The sequence below is a fragment of the Calonectris borealis genome, chromosome 1 (genome assembly GCF_964195595.1).
Source record: "Calonectris borealis chromosome 1, bCalBor7.hap1.2, whole genome shotgun sequence".
NCBI lineage: Eukaryota > Metazoa > Chordata > Aves > Procellariiformes > Procellariidae > Calonectris > Calonectris borealis.
The window spans coordinates 87,443,113-87,461,489 of NC_134312.1; the positions used below are offsets into that span (position 1 = coordinate 87,443,113).

The following is an 18,377-nucleotide window of genomic DNA, read 5'->3' on the forward strand; positions in this document are numbered from 1 at the left end:
TGAGCCATCTGACTGAGCTGGATGTAGTCATCTAGATTTTTCTAGCCATGGAGAGATGAGCACTTAAAGAAACAATTTATTCTGCCTGTCCTTATTTTCAGATTATTTGCTGTCTGAACATGGCTGTTTCAGTTGTTATAAAGAAGAGCCTACATGATTACCTCAGTCAAGTGCAACAGACTAAACACAGTTAAGTGAGAGGAGTTTTGTTACTATCTGAAAGGCATGTGTAGGAGCAAAATCTCCTGCCAGAAGGAACAAAAGACAAACAGTAGGGAGTGTGGTGGGGGGTGTCAAATATTCCTTTCATCTATGCAGACACAAGCCAGGACCCTGTGGGTTTCTACTATCTTGTAGCTTTCTGGAAGACTTTGGGGTAGTGGCAGAGTGGGAGTGGAAATGGGTGTTTTGCTTTTGTGTTACTGGGTTGAATGTCAAAGGAAGCCTACTACATAGCAGACGAAGGTGGAGGAGACTTGAGGTATTTCAGATGAGACTGAATGAGCCACGCAGCTTTCAGATTAAGGAACACCTGTTCTGTTTCTGTTGCCACAAAGCCCTAACTTTCAGCCGGAGTTAAAAAATACTCGGAATGGTTAGCTAGGGATGCAAAGGGAAATGCTGCTCTGGGCGTGGGTATTGCGGAATGACATCAGATGTCCCAGTTTGGCAGCTTGGATCTCTAGAGATCTTGCCTATCAAACTGAAATCCTCCTACATATTATGGGTTCTCTTGAATTTAGATCCAAGATGGTCTCTGCTGGAAGTAAACTTGCAGCATTGAATGTTGTGGCTTTCTGTAAGCAATCTTCTTGTTCTCCTTCAAAGATAACAAGAGCCCTGAATTGCTTGAATGTGTTGTCAAACCTGGGGTTAAATGAGCTGTTCCTCAGTTTATGCAGAGTCTTCTGAGGAATGCGCATCTCGTCTTTTTTTACAAGCTGAGCTGTAGCCTGTAATCTAGACTGGAAAGAGGGCACTACTTTAATTTAGGAAGCTCTACCTCAGTTCTGGAATACACTGGGATCTGTCTAGGCTTAAGATGGTGGCAGGAGGCAGGGGAGAACATCACTGGAGTTCCCAGATGGGAGTGAAGTACAAAAGGTGGGAGGAGCAGATGCTTTTTGTTTCATTGGGTGTGCTGGGGAAGCCCCTTTCCTCCTCACAGGGCATCTGGGAAGGGGCTAGATTTTGCATGCTCACTTCCATGCCCCAGCATTTCATTTGCGCTGAGTTCATCTCCCTGCAATTCCATCCCTCTCCACCTTGGGTGAGGGCAGAGATGAAGATCTGGAGTGAAGCAGCCCTCGTCCCCTGAGCACTTCCCTAATTCCCTGTGGAACTGAGATGTGATGGATGGTCAGAAGTGCATCTACTGAAGAGGAGCCAGGGCCTGCTTGTACTACTTACTGCTATCATTTTAGGGGGTGGGCATACAAGCTTGAGGCCCCCAGATCAGCAATTCTCTTGAACTCTTCTAAACAAGCCTTTGGTGCCCCATTCCTCCTGTTCCTCTGGGGGCCAAGGTCCCTCTAGGCTGTCTCTTCCATTTCTTTCTCTTAGATGTTGTATGTTGCCTCTGCTTCTGCTCCCCTTCCCCTCCTTTGTGTCTCTATGCATGGGCAAAAAAAAAAATCACCAAGGCCCTCTGAGTAAAAGCAAGGGACTCTGCTGTGCGCAGCATTACAGCCACTCACGCACGTGCAGTTTATTTCCTTTCTCTATAAACACAACTGTAATCTCCTCTGGCATGTTATAGTAATCAGCTCATGTACTTTAAATAGTCTCTAAGAAACACAATTCACCACCTTACTGAGTCTGTCTGGTCTGTCAGTGGGTGGGGAGGGGTTGGGATACCAAACTCTTCTTGGAACATTTTTTTTGTCACTCCCATACTATACACACACCTGAAGTTCTGGCCCTCAAAGCAGTGGGTGGTCTTCCATTGCAATGATGTGAGTTCCAGTTGTACTGGAACTGTGTGCTGGACTGACCCTGTGGTAAGTCTGTAACAAGATGTATGGACCAGAAGCTCTGGGTGAAGAGGCTGCCTTGTTTAACTCTACCTTTATCCACCAAATGTCTGGCCACTGTGTAACGGTTGGGGAGGTAGTCCCCTGAATGGGAGGGTGTGTTGCGGATGGCTCTAGTTCCTCAGGCTGTGCTGCCTTTGGGTTTCAATAACTTATCCTCAGGTCCTTAAACCCAGAAAAAATGCTCCGTTGGTGTTGGGACATTTGTTCATGATCCAAATGACCTCCAAGAGTAGGATGCTGTTCACAGCATATCTTGGAGCATGGCTGGAATAAAGGTAAGTGCCTCCTTGTTTTGCTTCACTGTACACTTGGAAACTCATTAAAAAGAAATGATGGAGCTTTGTCCAGTGCAGACTTATTTTAGAATGAGGTACTTGTGCCCTTCTATCTGCCCCTGCTGTTACAAACTAGGTTGTAAAACAGTACTCCCTGTGGCTTGTGATTCCCTTACGACCAATCTTTGTCCAGCCTTAAACATCACCAGAATCATACCAGAACAATGTATGGTCAATGGTGAATTTGGAGCAGTGCAGCTAGGCTAATTCTTTCAAAGATGAAAGCCTTCCTGGGAAAGGAGGGTGTCTGGACTGGCTGGTGGATTAAAGCAGCATGTACAGACTAAACTTCAGGCCTGCACAACCTGAATGAACTAGTCATGCCACAATTCTTGCCAAGTTGTGTGTTGTCTTCCAGTTAGTTCTCAGCCTTGCTCATGTAGGGGTGTAGGAAAAAATCCTTGTTAGAACAGATGTGTTTCCAGACCGTTGACTACAGAGTGTCTTAAGTCCCTAGCCAAACCTAGGGACTTGAGTGCTCAGTCTCCAAAGCTGGCCAGCTGCTCTGGAGCACAGAGCTGGGGCTGAACACGCTGCTGAAAGTTGCCCCAGGGTTGTGCCCAACTCATGAGTCATGTTGTGCAAGTTTGCAAAAAGAGTTGTGTTGTCTAACCATAAATCCTCTGGTAGGTGTTTAAAGTACCATGCTCTGCTGGAAACTCACCTGATGGAAGGTGCCATCCTTTAAAGCATCAGCACCTCTGCTGCTCCTCTGGACAAAACATGGTTTTAAATGTGCGCTAAAAGCAAGGCCAATGCTTTGCCAGAGTAGTTCTTCATATGTCTAATTAGAAATTCAAGCTCTGCCTTTAAACATGTAGCTCCCATATCAGCTGCTTCATCCTGACACCTTGGGATTTGGTGGGGGAAAAGCCTCAACTTCCTGCTCTTAAATGGCGATGCCTTAAACCTTCACGTTTCTAGATGCCCTAGGCCTTGCTCTGGCCTTCCCTGAGGTTTCTGTGCACTAATCAAAGTAGGCTGCATGCTCTCATCAGTGGGGGGGTTTGTTTTCTTGTCTCGGCTGGAGAGTAACCAAATGATGGTGGGGAAGACAGAAGATTTTTCTTCAGAGTAGGAATACAGCATCAACACTTGTTTAATGGACCTAGCTTCCCTGTGAAGCGACAGAGGTCCCTACTCTGATGTATCCACTGGGGTTGGAAGCCGTAACTTGAAGAGAGGCAATAATGGGGAAGTACAGAGGTTTTATCTTTGTTCTGACCTCTAAGCAAATACTTACTCTCTGAGAGGTGTAACAGATAAGGATATAGGTCTTACAAAACAGGCAACTCAGCTGTGCTGTTGGATACATTAATTCGGTGCAGTGTTTCTTCCAGGTTACTTACAGTGCTTCCTCTTGGAAGAAGTAACTGGGTCCCTTCACAAAACTTCCCCTGTTTACAGGCCAAAATAAGGTTGCACTTCAGCCTCCATGCTTCTGATAATCTTTGACCTATTTTTTGCCAGAGATAGTTATCCAGAACACCGTTATTTGCTCCGCAGTTTCCAGTATGAACAGCCCCATAACATCCTTTCCTTCAGTGCATAGAACCACTAAATGATTCTTGCAAAGGGCAAAATGACTCTTTCTTTTCATTTTCTCCTGCCAGGCTTCTTTTCCAAAAGCCCTTGTACTTCTTTTTTTTAATGAATTTGCCATAATCTCCAGATACTAAGGTTTTTTAGTTCATTGCCTTTAAGCAAGTACTTGGGAAGCTGAAGGCGCTTTCCTCTCTTGTGCTCACAAGACCCCTTTAAATACCGCACATTGGTAAGTATAAAGATCTGCAGGACAGAACACAGCCATCCCTCTGGTGTATTCCTGATCTCTGTGGTTCCCCTCTGTCCTTTTACCAACAGCACTGCTGCCCTTTTCGTTTCTTGATGTAGCATATCTCCACCCCTTAGATTTTATTGAGCCTGTCCCAAGAGCCTGGTAACCCTTCCCTCAAATTCCTTCTAGGTTTGACCTCAATCTGTGCAGACCAACCTATCTGTCCAGCTTCTCTAAGTACTCCAGCAAGCAGATCTTAATTCTTCTAAATGTATTGCTTATTTTCTGAAGCGATGGTTTTCTCATTTTCTAGCTTCTCTAGACACTTACACTTATGTTGTACTTCCGTGCATGTCCTCTATTACCTTAATTCTTAGGGAAAAAAATAGTTTTGGCATCTGTCAAATTGCGACTGTCACACTTTTAAGGAACAAGTTTATAGCAGATAGCAGGGTATGCCTGCCTGCAGCTCTCTGTCCTTTTGTTCCCTGCTTTCTCAACCATCCTGTGCTTAGTTTTCATCCTTCCTGGAGGGGCTGGCCCATTCTTCCCTTTCTTCTGATACTTCTCTCCATTTCCCTAGTCCCACTAGACTCTAACCTTTCTCAGGGGTTCTCACATCCTCCAAATTCATCTGATCTCAGTTGGAACCCTCAGAAATGTGAGTGTCCCTACATTTCCCAGACTGTCTGTATCCCTTTTCTTGGCTAGCACATGACTTCCAAATGCTCTTAGCCCTCAATCAACTTGCAAATCTCTGCCACCACAACAGACACTGGGGCCCTTTATACCCTGTCTCTGTGGGCTGTTCCACGTCCCAAAAGAGCTCACCTCTCTTGCCTTGTATTTCAGCAGCATCAAACACTTCCACAAATCCTCTGCTATTATTTTTAAGCTCCTAAACGCTCATCCCTCTTCCTCCTCTTAATTTCCCCATCGTATAAACCTTCCTTTTTCTCATCGTCATTCTTCTTAAGTGCGTGGAACTACCCACTTCTGTGCTGCTTACTCCTGCAAAACAAACCACTCTAATACTCCAACTTACCCACAAAATGGTCTTTCTTCTCCTGCACTTCCCTTCCCCCTTCAAGCACTTGTATTCCTACTTCTCTACCTCCCCCTGCATGACAGATGCTCCCAGTCCGAAAAGACACAACTTGTTTTTCTTCAGTGTCCTACAACATAGAGCTGCTCTTTGTATGTTCCCGTGTCCTCCACATAACTGTGCGATGCTTCCAACATACCTATGACTACTGAGCATTTACATCCACTCAACTTTCTCCTCTTGTACAAATTCACTCCAGCTCAGACCTTTAATTTGCCTTTTGCTGACTGACGAATCCCTCTAAATGTACACTTTCTCCCCTTTTCTGTAGTATTTCACATTCTCAGTGACACACTCCATTTTCTGCACTCTCACTCCAGCACCGCTGCACTTGCCTCTGTTTTCAGCCAGACCAAGTTCACTATACATCTGTTGAGCTGGTAATTTGTGGTCTTGTCAGTCTACAAGAAGCATAGGGATGTTCCTGGGAGGATCACCTGATTTATCCCAAGATGGCGATTTTTGCACTGATCCTCAGGACAGGGAGGGCTAATCTATTTACTAGCTTGTATAACAGCTTCACGTTTGTACAGGCTTTTAACACTGGATTTGCAGCTACCTAGAATGGGGCCATTACTTTGAGTTCATCAGTCAAAGCCCATTTTTTTGCATTTTAACACTTTTACAGAAGAGAGGAATAATGTGGTGCAGGCTTCCCCTAGGGAATACATCACCTTCTACAGCTATGTTTCTTTATGATGTTGAAGAGAATTTAATGTTTCGAGTAGTCATGCCTCTGATTAATCTTCCTTTAGTTACCCACTTAACTATGCTTGATGCAGTGGGTCACATCAGTTTTACGATTGTCACAAGGTACTGCGTGATGTGAAGAATCATGTCTTACTCTTTGGATATTCTGGAAAGATCATGCTCAATGTATGAATCATTGTACATTTATGATATACAGAGACTGTTTTAGATGTTGCACCTGCTCTTTCTCCTTTCTTGACTTGGAGATGGTTTTGTGAAGCAAACAGCTTTATGTGTCCAGTGTCTGGTTTTTACTTCATTTAAAATCTCCCATAAACACAGAAAGTGGATTTTTTTTTTTCATGTTTGTAGACATCCTGATTTTTTCCAGTGGGGGCCTCCCAGGGGGAATACATGTTCCTAAACCTCTAAGTGCCCATAGTCCCAGGGCTCTCCCTCCTGCCAGGCTGCTGCCCTTGCTGAAGGACACCCCCCAAATCGCTCACTTCTATTCCCAGCAGACATACGTCATCTCTTTTAAACAAGGGGCATCAGCTGAGCATTGGGATAAAGCTTGAAGAACCATGAATATTTGTGTAATAAAAGAATATAGTGTTCATGTCTGTGAGGAGAAAGAAAATCACTCTCTGCTGGGAAGTGAAAAGTGCATTTAGGTAATCAAGGCAAGAGCAGTACAACAAGAATGTGTTTAACATGTCAAAGGGAAGAATTAGGCAACAGTTTATATACTGCAGTAAAATCCTCCAGCTTCCCAAGGGCAGTGCATCTACCTTAATTTTTAAAATATCTGAAGTTTTTCTTTTGTTATGATTAACTAGTTTTTAAATTCAAAAGAGGCTGTTTGCAATGTGATTGGGTACATGGTACCACAGGCCTTTGCCTAAACTATATGCTTAAGTTCTGGTATCTGTGTTTGTGTCCAGTCAAGTGGATAATCCTGTTTGTTAAGGACATCACCCTTGCTCTCTTGATACCACATAAAGTCCTGTGTAAACACCATTGCAGCAGAAGTCTGAGTATTTGTAAAAAATAGTATGGCAAGCTTACTGCAGGCAATAAGATGTACGCTCTTATGCAAAGATCCCCAAATTAGTCCCTGGGAAGAGAACCATCTTTGTCCTGGCTTTCATTGCCTATGTGGTCCATTCCAATAGGCTAAAGCTTTCCCTGAAAGGATCTTAGATTAAAGCCTGCAGCACTTCCGTGCTTCACAATCCTCAGCAGAGCCTCTGTGGGTGAACCAGGGAAGGGATGAGGGGAGCAGAGTAGGCGCTGCATGACCTGTGCTATTCTGATCCTCTTTTGCAGGATCTCATGGCAGCAGAGATACTGTCTGGGATATTTTTGAGAGTATGCATAGCAAGCTCTGTGTTTGCAGAGATCAGTTTATCCCGAACGCTCTGGCAAATGGTCAAATGGCTGAGCATACACGTGTATGGTGTATCACAAGGAAGGAGGCTGCTATACAGCTAAGATCTACCAGTGCCACACAGGCAGCTTAAAAAGGGAGACCTTATTCTGCCAGGGGTGTTTTGTCCCAACCCAAGAGTGACAGCAAGCATCAACCACCGCTCCAAAGTATTGTGCATAATATAGATTGAGATTATGTCGGTGGCTGTCTCATCTCTCAGGGCTATACAAGTAGCCTCTCCTCAGGGGGAGGAGAGGGTGGGTGGCTTGGTCTTGGGATCAGAGCTGGACATTAAGAACTAGGAAAGAGCAACCAGTTTCCAACCTTAGGGAAAGCTTTACAAAGCTCAGCCTGAGAGACTTCTACCCCAGCTGAGACTCCATTCCTGTCCCTTGTCATACCACAGAGGAGGCCAGTCATGCCTGCCAAATCTCTTTAATTAATGACAGACCAGAACTGTGGCAGCATCCTTGTCGCAGGGAAAAGAAAGCATGCATACATGTGTAGGTGTTCACATGCAAGGAGTGTAAAGAAACCAAGTGGACATTTCCCCCATACATACACTAGATCAACTCTCAACCCTGGTGATCCCCAGAGCAGTAGTATTTTATGAGACCGAAGGATTTTACCTACAGTAGTGAAAGCAATGAACCCAGGCCAACCACAGTGCAGTCTTCTGCTATGGTCCAGGTAGAGCACCCTAGAAAGAAGGAAATGCAGGTCCCACAGAGAAAGTGTGCAGCCTCTGCTCCAGTTGCCACCCATCCAAACTGTGGAATAAGCCACTGCCTCACTCGTGTCCCACCTCACCATCCCTGCTTGGCCCACGTGGTTCCAGGCTGTTGTAGGATGGCAGCATGGTCACTACAGCCTCAACAGTGAAGCGATGTGGAGCACTGAGACCTGGCACCTCATCTTGGAAAGCAGTGTTATCGTGACTGCTTGGAGGGGCTCCCGGTGGAGAGAGCTGCTGCCGGGAACGGAACCAGCGTAAGGCCAAGATAAAGGTGATGGCGATGAAATCCAGAATCAGCTCTGCAAGCTCCATCACAGACAGGACAGAGGATCCAAACCAGAGACTCCACTGGTTCCCAAGCTGGGATAGCAGAGTCACTACCTGCAAGAGACGGAGAAAGGGCAGTGAGGCCAGCCCTTGTTCGAGCCTTTTGCCTCCCACTAGCAGTGCCCCCGTGGTGCTGGGGGGTTCCTCCCACCCTGCCATAGGAAAAGAGACTCGATAGCCAGCAATGCTGCTGGAACAAACACCTGCCGATATGGAGGGACATCGTGGGGGAATGGGTGGCTAGAGAGGACATGGCAGTAAAGCGTGTACCGTGAAGGCTGGAGACTCCCCATTGGTCTTGTAGTTCCACTCCTCAAAAAAGATATTCACTTTGGCAACTCCGTTCCTGTAAATGAAAGATGAGACTCAGTAACCCCAAATCCGCAATCCCCGCATTTCTTCACCAAGCTTAATTGTCTTCTCTGTCCTCTTCTGTCCCCTGTCCTCCTCACACGTATACCACCCAGAGGCTTTTCCCCATCTCCTCAGTTCCCTCATTCTGCATGAAATACAATCTTTGGTACTTAGAGTGCACTTCTGAGACTGCACTGTGAAACCCAATGTTTGTGGCATCCTACGTTGGCTAAGTACAAGCTCCTCTGTGGCTCTGCTTCCCACTCTTCCACTAGCCCTTACTGTGACTCCAGACCATACAGCAGCTGCCTGGGGCTTACTCTTTTCATAGTAGGGGCTGACCCTTTTCAGAATCTTCACTTGGATTCCCAGTCCTTGTTGAAGTCTCAGTTTATCTCTACTCTGACTCAAATCCACTGGCCTTGTCCATGGGTCCCATGCCTAATCTCTTCCCATCAGTGATTTAATCTTAACTCTGACCCCCGGACACACACACTCCACTGGGATAGTTTCTGGTTTGGATGCAACCTCTGTTTAGGGCCTCTCACCTCTTGGATGTGATATTGTATTTGTTCTGTTGTGAAAGCATGTAAAAAACCCAGTCCTGAAATAAAAGTGCAATAAATTGCGTTACATGATCACAGTGACCTCCTGTAGGTTTAGTACCAGTTGAGGAAGGACTAAACGGGAGGTCAGAGCAGTGCTGGGGAGCCAGGAAACCCTCTCCTTACCTCTGAGACAGCAGAAGGCCAGCGGGAGTATCCAGCTGACAGCTGGTATTCTGTCATTCTGGAAGACAAGAGGCCGTGTTAGCTGTTGAAGCTGTAGGAGCCACAAGGCCAGGTCTCTCAATCCCCAGGCACACCTGGAAACTCCCCCCCCATGCTGAAGTTCTGCCCACTCCCCACCAAGCTCCTGCAGAGTCCTCGGGAGCTCACCCCCGAGCCAACATCGATGCTCCTCAGCCATTTCGGCTTCCTGATGGGAGAAATACCATTTCATGTTGCAGCACAGCTATTGACTCAAGCTTTTGCCCTGGTCAGCGAATGCTTTCCAACATCTCTAGCAATAAAGAGTTCCCAGCCTACCTGACTGACGATCAAACTTACTTGCAAGGTTTCCGACATTTGTGGAAACAGCCCAAGACGTCAGCTTTGAATTCAGCCAGGAGTTTGTAATAGCAGTAGCCTGAGCAGCAGAGAAAGTAAATCCAGGTAAGCTCACAGTATCTGTATACAAAAGGTGATGTGTGACAGCGAGGGGAATCCAGAGAAGGTTCAGCAAGCTTCAAGAAGTTCAGAGGGACTAACCATCCAAGACAAGAGTGTCTTTTGGATGTCCCACACCAGGAAGCTCATTAAAGACAATGAGGAGATGTACTGGGACATGAGGTGGGCCAAACAGGTTCAGGTAGGCATGAGCTTTACCACTCCTCCTGTCCACTTACCCCAGGCTACGTGCTTTGTGTAGTCACAGTACTCTGCTCCAGCGGGTAAGGGGTAGAAGTAATAGGCACAGCCACAGCGCTCTACCATGTTGAGCTGAAAGCAGGAGCGAATGCAGACCTGGGAGGCATATGAGATGGAAAAGGCTGAACAAAGGAACCAAACCCACTGCAGCCTGTATCACATCATACTATTAACAGAGCCCACAGACAAGCATGGCTGTTACGGGACTCAAGCATTTCAGGAAAGTAGGGAAACAAGCTGGCATAGAACCAGTGATAATGAGTTACCTGTTCGGTGTAGCGGGACGAGTACAGATTTTGCACTGGCACATCACTGCCATCCTCTGTGCAATCACTGTAACTGCCCCCAAGACGCACAGTCATCTCCTAGAAAATCAAACCGTCATTACACGGAACGACTGGCACTTTGCTGTTCTCTTTCCACGCTTCCATGCCACACACTGCTTGTCCATCAGTATCTGCTCTTTATGCTTTCCTCGGGATGCCAGCTCCTCCTGCTTTCCTCCTTTTCATTGTTCACTTTCACTGATAAATTGCAGCCAAATGCTTCTCGGTTAGTCCAGTAAGCTGCTCTTCTTCCTCTCCCTTCATGCCACATGATTGATCCCCTCCCTTAAACACACTGGGTCCATGACAACCCACCTGTTATCTATCCACCAAGTTAAACCTCCCCCATAACCTCACGTCCACAGCTCTTACCTCTGCTGCTTCCTCACCTTTCTCATGCTGATGGAGGTCTCAATACCCGGACGCACGTTGAAACCCCCATCATCCATGAAGGCTGGCTCATTCTGATCGTGGACCATGACCCTGGCTCCTGTCACCGTGGACAACAGAGGGATGAAATCATTCTGTTCGGTGCGCACCACCAGAGAGAGACCTGAGGGAATGTCAGAGAGCAAGAGAGGTCATGGCTGGTCATTGTGCAGGAGAGGAGATAGAGCAGAATGGTTAGAAGGAAGAGAAACATCAACCAGGGCTGCACCAAAGCAGGAGGGAGGCCAGAGACAAAGCTGGAGGCTCCAGGAGAGGCTCGAGAAAACTGAATTTCTTCATTGTGGCTTAGAAAAAGCAAAACTGTGAATTGAGAGAGATTTCATGAGCCGGATGGAAGAAGCTGGATGGAAGAAAAGCCTGAAGATTGGGCCTAGAGAGCTTTCAGGGGGTTTGGGAACACAAACAGGTCAGCTGCTGGAAACAGGAGAATGGGGAAGGAGGAGGTGAAGAGAAGAATCTCAAGAGCACAGCACTACAGCTCAACAGGGGACTTCAGGAAGGGCCAGCACAGGTCCAGAGGGAGCAACAAACATAAGGATCAGGCACTGATGGGAGAGAGAGAGTTCAGTGGGGCAGCAGCAAGGGACAGCCATGTCCACGAGACAGCCATCTCCACGTGGGTGAAAACAAAGCTTGAGCGAGCCAGAGCAGGGCTGCAATCTGCCACCACCAGCATTAAGCACAGCAGGATGCCCGTAACTCCCGGGAAAAACAGAGCTGAGCTGTTCTCCTTACTCACCAAAGAGTGCCTCTCACCCACCGTTATTGATCCCAGGCAGCGAGGATGTCCACAGGCTGCTGCTGTTGTCATTAAAGGTATAGCAGTTCCCATACAAGGGATGGTGGAAGTGGGTGTAATTCCTGAGAGGGGAACAGAAACATTCACGTGGGGTGAGAAGGGCTGCGAGACCAAGGGGAAGGGCTTTCTGAAAGGAACAACTCTGTTTTCCACCTGCAGGGAGAGGGGCTTACAGCAGATGCGCAGTATTTGTTATGTAAACTTGCCCAAAAGGGAAAAGCAATTAAAATGTGCTGTAAAAAATGTCCTGGAGCTGGACAGGTTTTTACACCAGGTTTTTCATACTGCTAACTCTTGAGAGCCCAAATGGGTTTTAGCAGTACTAGCAATTACTGTATTATCTTCCTAATATTGACAAAACTCTTAGCTCTTCCTACCCCTTTTCCTCCCTTGCTGATGGGTTTCATTCCACTATCTTTTTGGAGCTTTTTGACCAATATCGGCAGGATAGATGTGGGATTTTTCTTTACTGTCTTCTTGTAACAACTCTCTCTTCTCCTCCTGATATGTACCACTTTACCACCGTAGAGAGTAGAATAAAGAGACTTCTACACTGTACATCTGTACCCACTCTGGGGTTTGTACCAGTATAACTATTTGAGTTGTGTGAAACACAGGAAAAGGAGAAACCATCCTCCGAGGTCCATAGTTTCAGGTCACAGAAACTGTGACCCTGGTGAGCACATCCCACAGGAAATACGCAAGAAACATCATTTGAGACAACGGGAACTGAACAAGGAACGATCCCACCTTAGGAAGGAGGTTCTCTAACGTGGGTTTCTTGATTCCCCTTGGACTCAGGCACAAAATAGGGGTGTTTTCAGGAAGACTTGGTGGGATGTTTCCACCACTTACGCCTTGTCACATGTTGCTTCATTGAAGCGGCAAGCATAGATGAAATTCTCAAAGTCAGACTCATCCAGGGCTTTTGCATCAGGCATCTGCGCCAGGATATTGATATAGTGAAAGCTGTACCATTCCCGCACGGCATCCACCCCTGAGGAGTACGCCTGATGGAAACAGTCCTTGTTGTTTTCACTGCACTGTTAAGAAGAGAAGGAGAAAACCAGCCATGTCAGGGAAGTCTTGTCCAGGAGGCGAGGCTGTGGCTGTGGATTAGCTGTGCTCCCTCAGCACAGGCAGAAGATGAAGCCAAGGGAGTGGAAGAGCTTCGCAGGGCTCCTGCGCTCAACCAAAAGGCGACCAGCAGGATGGGGAAAAGCAAAACCAGGGCAGCTCCTCGGCGGAAGGGAAACACCACGTGAATGAGCACGGCTGAGTAAAACCCAGGAGGCAGCAAGCTGCAGTGAGGCGTGCAGGGTGATCTACAGCACATAAATTCTAAGCGGTATAAAAACCAAAATTCTTGCATGGGGAGCCCTTCCTTCAGGGTGTGTCCAGAAAAAGTTTGTGATCCTGTGGGAACTCAGTTAACTGGCAAGCGATTAGCTTCTGTCTTTCAGTGCCTTTTTAAATGCAAACACAGATACCCTAGGGCACAGAAGCTGCTACCTAGGAGCAAATGTGACCATGACCACATTTCACATGGCCCACAGCCATCCAATACTTTCCCCTTTGCTATTATTGGGGTTGAGGTTAATAAATGTCTCTCCAAAGGCAATTGCAAGGCTGATACAGCCTTCAGGAAGCACAAGGTTTCCCTCGCCTACCTAGGAAAAGATGGGCACTGACGTGGACAAGTCTCCTAGGGCCCACATGGACAGGGACAGGACTTGGGGAGCAGGATTGTATTGGGCAGAGGATTCAGCTCTATCTTTATCTGTCGTTAGCAAAAGCCAGTGCAGCTTAATCAGACTTCTAGGTAGAGAAGGGCATGGCCAAGGGTCTAACAAGACAGAAGTAGCTAGGCAGAGACTGGAGTGGGTAAGACACAGGATATCTAGGGATCTCACCAGAACAAAGCCAATTTTCCAGTCGTTCTTGTCCACTGAGGGACTGTTCTCTGGCAAGTTAACTAAGTTATCCCGCTTCTGCCTTCGCAGCGGATGGCGCTGAACGTGATGGAACAGGCTCCTTGAGCTACGCTTTCGTGTGGACAGAGAGGACCAGTCACTTCGTGCCAGAGACATGTTGTAGTCATAAAGGTCTAGCAGTGTCTGATGGGTGATTTGGTCCAGCTCATCCAGCTTCTTCCGGATGGCACTGTATCTGTATGGGGGGGAGAGAGGAGCCTGCAGGTTTAGGGCTCGATGCACATAAACAGCTCTGAATAAGACAAAGTTTGCTCGCGTGATTCAGGACACGCCAGCTGCAAATCCAACCCCTTGCTGGAGGCTACCATCCTTGTAGGAGAGAAGTAAACGCATCTGCTTTTGCCCTGTGGCAGTTTACAGTGCAGCCTGCTAACACACTCCACCAAGTAGAGCTGCCTAAACTAACATGCCTTACTGTGAATGCCCTGCAGCAGCAAAGGCCTGTGAAAAGTATCCTTTCCACTGGCACTCCTACAGAAGGGGACAGCCAAGGACCATGAGGAGAACAAGAGTACATGCTTTTATCCTACGGCCGCAAAAGTCAAGGCAGTCGACAGCTCTGGGAGTCTATTTCTTACCTGTATGGATTGAGGGTGCACAGCGTCACGGCTGGGAAAGTCAGCCTGTCGGAGTTGAGGTTGAGGTTGAGGTTGACAGGGTAGCTGAAGTACTCCCTGTAGAGGATCCCAAACTGCCAGTACATTAAGCCGAAGGTGAGAAAGAAGAGGACGGACCAGAAGGCTGTCTTCATCTTATTCTTTTTGGAGCACACCAAGCGGATAGCCCCATGGATGGTCGTGTTGCTGCAGAAGAACTGGAATAGCTCCTGATAGGAACCGTAGAATTCAATAAGACCCTCCTGCTCCTCTTCTTTCTGCTGCTGCTCCTCTTCTTGCTTACATTGCCTCGTTTTCTCCCCTTCTGGCATCTTCCCCATCTTCACAGACCCACCCTACAGCACAAACTCAGAATTAGGGGGTAGCCCTGCAAGATCGTGGCTCTGGGAAGCCGTGCCCGGTGCAAAACCTGGCTCTGCATCGCTGTCTATCCCCAAATCTTGGTGCTTTCACCCCCTCCTCCCTGACCCCCATCTCAGGCTGCAGATCCCCAGCCTTCCAGGCACTACCCCGCCCCCGTCCTCCCCTCCCACAGGTGTCACGGGGACAGACCCTTCCCCACCAAACAGCTCCCGCTGCCCTCCCACACCCGCGCCCCCGGCCCGGCCCCCCCTGCCCCGCCGGGGCTGCGGGACTGACGCGGGGCGCCGTGCCCATGGCGGGCGGCGGCTGCTCGGGCCGGGGCCGGGGCCGGTGCGCTCTTCCCGAGCGCTGCCGGCTCTCTCGCAGCCTCCCCGGCTGGGCTGGGACCGGTTCCTTTCCAGTTCGAGCCAGCACCCCGCCCGGCTCCTGCCCTGCCAGCCTCTCCCCGCCCGCCCCTCCTTCCTCCTCCTGCCCCTGCCCCTTCCCCCCGGCGCCGCTCCCGGGGAAGAAAAGCCTCTTTAAACTCTCAAGTGTCCGCGGCCGGGAAGCGGCGGCCGAGGCACCGGGGACGCGCCGGTGCGGTGACCTTGGCGGCGCCGGCGGGGCTCAAGGCGCGGCGGCCGCGCTGCCGGCGGGCACCGGGGCCCCCCCAGGTCGTCCCCGAAGGGAGCCCTGCCCCGGCCGGGTACGGCTGCGGAACAGCCTGTCCCTCCTCCTCCTCCTCCTCCCGGCTCCCCCCGGCGGGGACGCGGCGTCCCAGCGAGCAGAAGCGATGCAGAAGTAAAGTTGGCAGCGCCCGTACCAAGGGCAGCCGGAGGCAGCCCCGGCCGGCCGGGACCCCCCCGGCCTCCCGGGGGCGGCAGGGCCCTGCTCTGCCCGCGGATGGGGTGCGCACACCCCGGCGGTGAGGGCTCGTACGTGGCTTTAAAGGCCAAATTTTGCTTTTCAAGGGCAAAGCCGAGGTAGATGGAGAGTTTTTTTGGCGAGTTTTGCAAGAGGGATGGGGCTGGGGCAGAGAAGGCTGGTGGCGACTCGGTGATACGCATGAGGTAGCATCGCCTTTGCCGGTTCATTAACTAAAGAAATCTTTAGTATCCAGAACTACCTGGCCCAACCATGAGCGGGAACATGTTTCACTGGTCTGTGCCTGAGAAATTAAGGCTTCCCGTCATTACCCAAAGCCTTGCAGCGTTTCCTCAGACCACAGAAATGAACACCCATACCCAAACACGACATCCCCCTGCCATTGTAAGAGTGCAACCTCTTTCCCAATCCTTTCTCCAAATGATTTTCTCCCAAACCTGTCTGAGGTTTTCACTTCTTTTTTTCCTTTATGAGTACCTCCTTCAGATCAGTCCTTGTTCAGAGTCATCTGTCACTGAATTTCGATCCTTATTGGAGTTAGCAGTGGTTTGGTTAGTGACTCAAAATACACAGCCACTTTTACCTCTTCATATTGCAAAATACCATGCTTGAAATGGCAAGGAGTACACTTCTGAGGCCAGTAGTTAAGTGACAGCGTGCCAGGAACAGCCTTGTGACAGCTGCTTGTTACAAACCTACAGCCACAACTTAGAGCTTTCCTTCCATTCCATGACAAAAAGGAATGCAAAGCAAAAGCATTGTTTCTTTTGCAGTTCTAAATTTCATTATATCTCAAGTAATTTATTTTGAGCTTTGATCAAAGATGAGTTGCAAAAGGTGGGAGGGATGGGGGGAATAAACTAATATTGTATCAAATGCCTATTACAAAGCAGTTTCATCAGAGCATTAGAAATGCCCTTCTGGGTCGGACTGACTGTCCATGCAGCTCCGTATCCTGTCTGGGGAAGTGCCATAGGAGATGCCATTTAGCAGAGTGATGTGAGCTCTTTTTACTTGTGCCGTTCGTGTGTTTTATGTACTCAGATAGACCTGGAGAATCCCTGAAGATGCACATCAGCCTTTTGAACCAGCCTTGTAGCCTATGCCTTAAACCCTGTGAACATACACAGAGGTACTAACAATTACGCAGCATCGGCGGTTACGATTACCGGTGTAACCTATGGAGCAATAATCCAGGCACTTCACAGAGAGCATGTTTATAACTTGCTTGACTTACATTACCGTAATTTCCTGAAATTACTCAGTTACACTAACAGACCATCCTCCAAAACTGCCTCTCTCTTACTGGAATTGTGCCTCTGTCTTACTGGAATGACAAAAATGATTTTGCCCCTGAAAATGCCCATTTTATACTCATTTAAGTTAACAGCACCCACAAAGCAACTACAGCTGAATTTGGTAGCGCTGATAGTTAGGCCTTCTCTGATTTCCACAGTATTTAAAAACATTTTAAACTCTCTTCCGTTGATCTTTGCAAATGAGTTCAGAAACACAGTCCTTTCCTCTGGGTGTGAGACAAAGGTAACTTACATTTTTTGATTTCTTGTGACTTGAAGAATAATTTAAAACTCAAACATCTGGACTGATTTGCTGTATCCGAATGACAATCTAAAGCAATTTTCTCAGCATTTTGTCATGGCTGACAATTTCCATCACCATGTTGTTTGGGAGAACTTTTGGTCTCTGCCAGTTTGGACAAGAATAGCAGATAATTAGGGTGTGGGTGCGTGTACTGTATGTTTTATTTTTACGTCATATATCTATGTGTCTCTATATGCACATCTAGATACGTATTTGGTTTATTTTTCAGAAGACTTTTAACATATGTTGTATTTTTTTCCTAAGAATTAAAAAAACACTCGCTGGCTCTTTCACTGTTTCCAGCTGCTGTGTCAGCTGTGATCTAAAAAATTCTCCTTTCCCTCTTTCTCATGCCGGTGAGCTGCTCAGGCTGCCGTACGTTATCGGCTGCTGCGGCACACCTCAGAGCACGTATCAGCCCTGAGGTGACTTCCAGTCGTTTCAGTCATGTGAATATCACGCTTTGGCCGTGGCTTTGTTAAAGTCCTTACCTTCCCGTGGTCACACAGATGTGCACGTTGATTGCCAACTCACAAAGCAACCAAAAATTTGTTTTTCACATTCCTACAACCAAAATTACCACTTGATTCCCCAAATACTTTTGAAACAACACAAACAACAAATCTCCTGTTGCCTTCTCAGCTGCCAGTCTCAATCTCCATTTGCAGAACATGAGAATTTGCTAACTCTTCAGATTTTTTTTTATTTACATCTTCCCAGCTTTTGTCCTATTTTTCTTCCAATGTGTAGATGAACTAGATCACTCGAGTGGCCATCGTCTGGCCAAGATTGTCAATCATAAATGGTACCATTTTGTTCAGGCACGCTTCACTGTGATAGAAGATAGTGACGTGGGATTATGAGTGTAGTTCGTGAGAGCAGCTCCTGTTGATATTTTAGGTGATTAGATACACTCCTGTCTCGAACTTCTCTCACTGCAAGAGTCTTCTGAGCATTTTGCCCATCCACAGGTTTCTGGATATTTAGTCGATGTATTGACCTATCAAGGTGAGTCACACCTGATGGAACTGGTGTTGACACTGATGGTTATTTCCCCCACTCCCATTCAGGCTCAGCAATTATAGGATAAATGGTCTTCTG

At 47.8% G+C, this 18,377-nt stretch overlaps 2 protein-coding genes across 7 annotated transcripts in view; one reads left to right on the forward strand and one right to left on the reverse strand.

The window, feature by feature from the left end:
• The window catches only part of VAMP1 (vesicle associated membrane protein 1), a 33,451-nt gene that overhangs the window by 3,130 nt on the left and 11,944 nt on the right, over window positions 1-18,377 (forward strand). The window contains exon 5 of one of the 5 annotated variants that reach the window (XM_075165531.1): window positions 10,953-11,032. The exons of 1 other annotated variant lie outside the window; for it this stretch is intronic. In XM_075165531.1, coding sequence (XP_075021632.1) covers window positions 10,953-10,990 — 38 coding nt within the window. In that variant the 3' untranslated portion in view covers window positions 10,991-11,032. Of the gene's footprint in view, window positions 1-101; window positions 6,964-10,952; window positions 11,033-18,377 lie in introns of those variants that run through there. 3 more of the 5 variants (XM_075165515.1, XM_075165551.1, XM_075165542.1) reach the window with 3 other exon arrangements.
• On the reverse strand, window positions 7,795-15,241 carry SCNN1A (sodium channel epithelial 1 subunit alpha). 2 transcript variants are annotated; one of them, XM_075165479.1, is made up of 14 exons: window positions 15,087-15,241; window positions 14,409-14,782; window positions 13,750-14,005; window positions 12,692-12,879; window positions 11,798-11,898; window positions 10,977-11,140; window positions 10,528-10,626; window positions 10,240-10,357; window positions 9,902-9,980; window positions 9,524-9,581; window positions 9,341-9,396; window positions 8,709-8,784; window positions 8,181-8,492; window positions 7,795-8,075 (listed from the first exon to the last, which is right to left on the reverse strand). In XM_075165479.1, the coding sequence occupies exons 1-14, from the start codon at window positions 15,102-15,104 to the stop codon at window positions 8,055-8,057; spliced, it is 1,920 nt and encodes a 639-aa protein (XP_075021580.1). In that variant the 5' UTR covers window positions 15,105-15,241; the 3' UTR covers window positions 7,795-8,054. The 2 variants fall into 2 exon arrangements, with proteins under 2 accessions (XP_075021580.1, XP_075021588.1); XM_075165487.1 differs by having other exon boundaries at window positions 7,795-8,492; window positions 15,087-15,104.

Coding starts and splice junctions, on each gene's coding strand:
- SCNN1A (XM_075165479.1), bottom strand. Junction 11,899..12,691: donor GAAGCAACATGTGACAAGGC/GTAAGTGGTGGA, acceptor TTCCCCTCTCAG/GAATTACACCCACTTCCACC. Junction 11,141..11,797: donor GCTGCCTGGGATCAATAACG/GTGGGTGAGAGG, acceptor ACATTCCCTCAG/GTCTCTCTCTGGTGGTGCGC.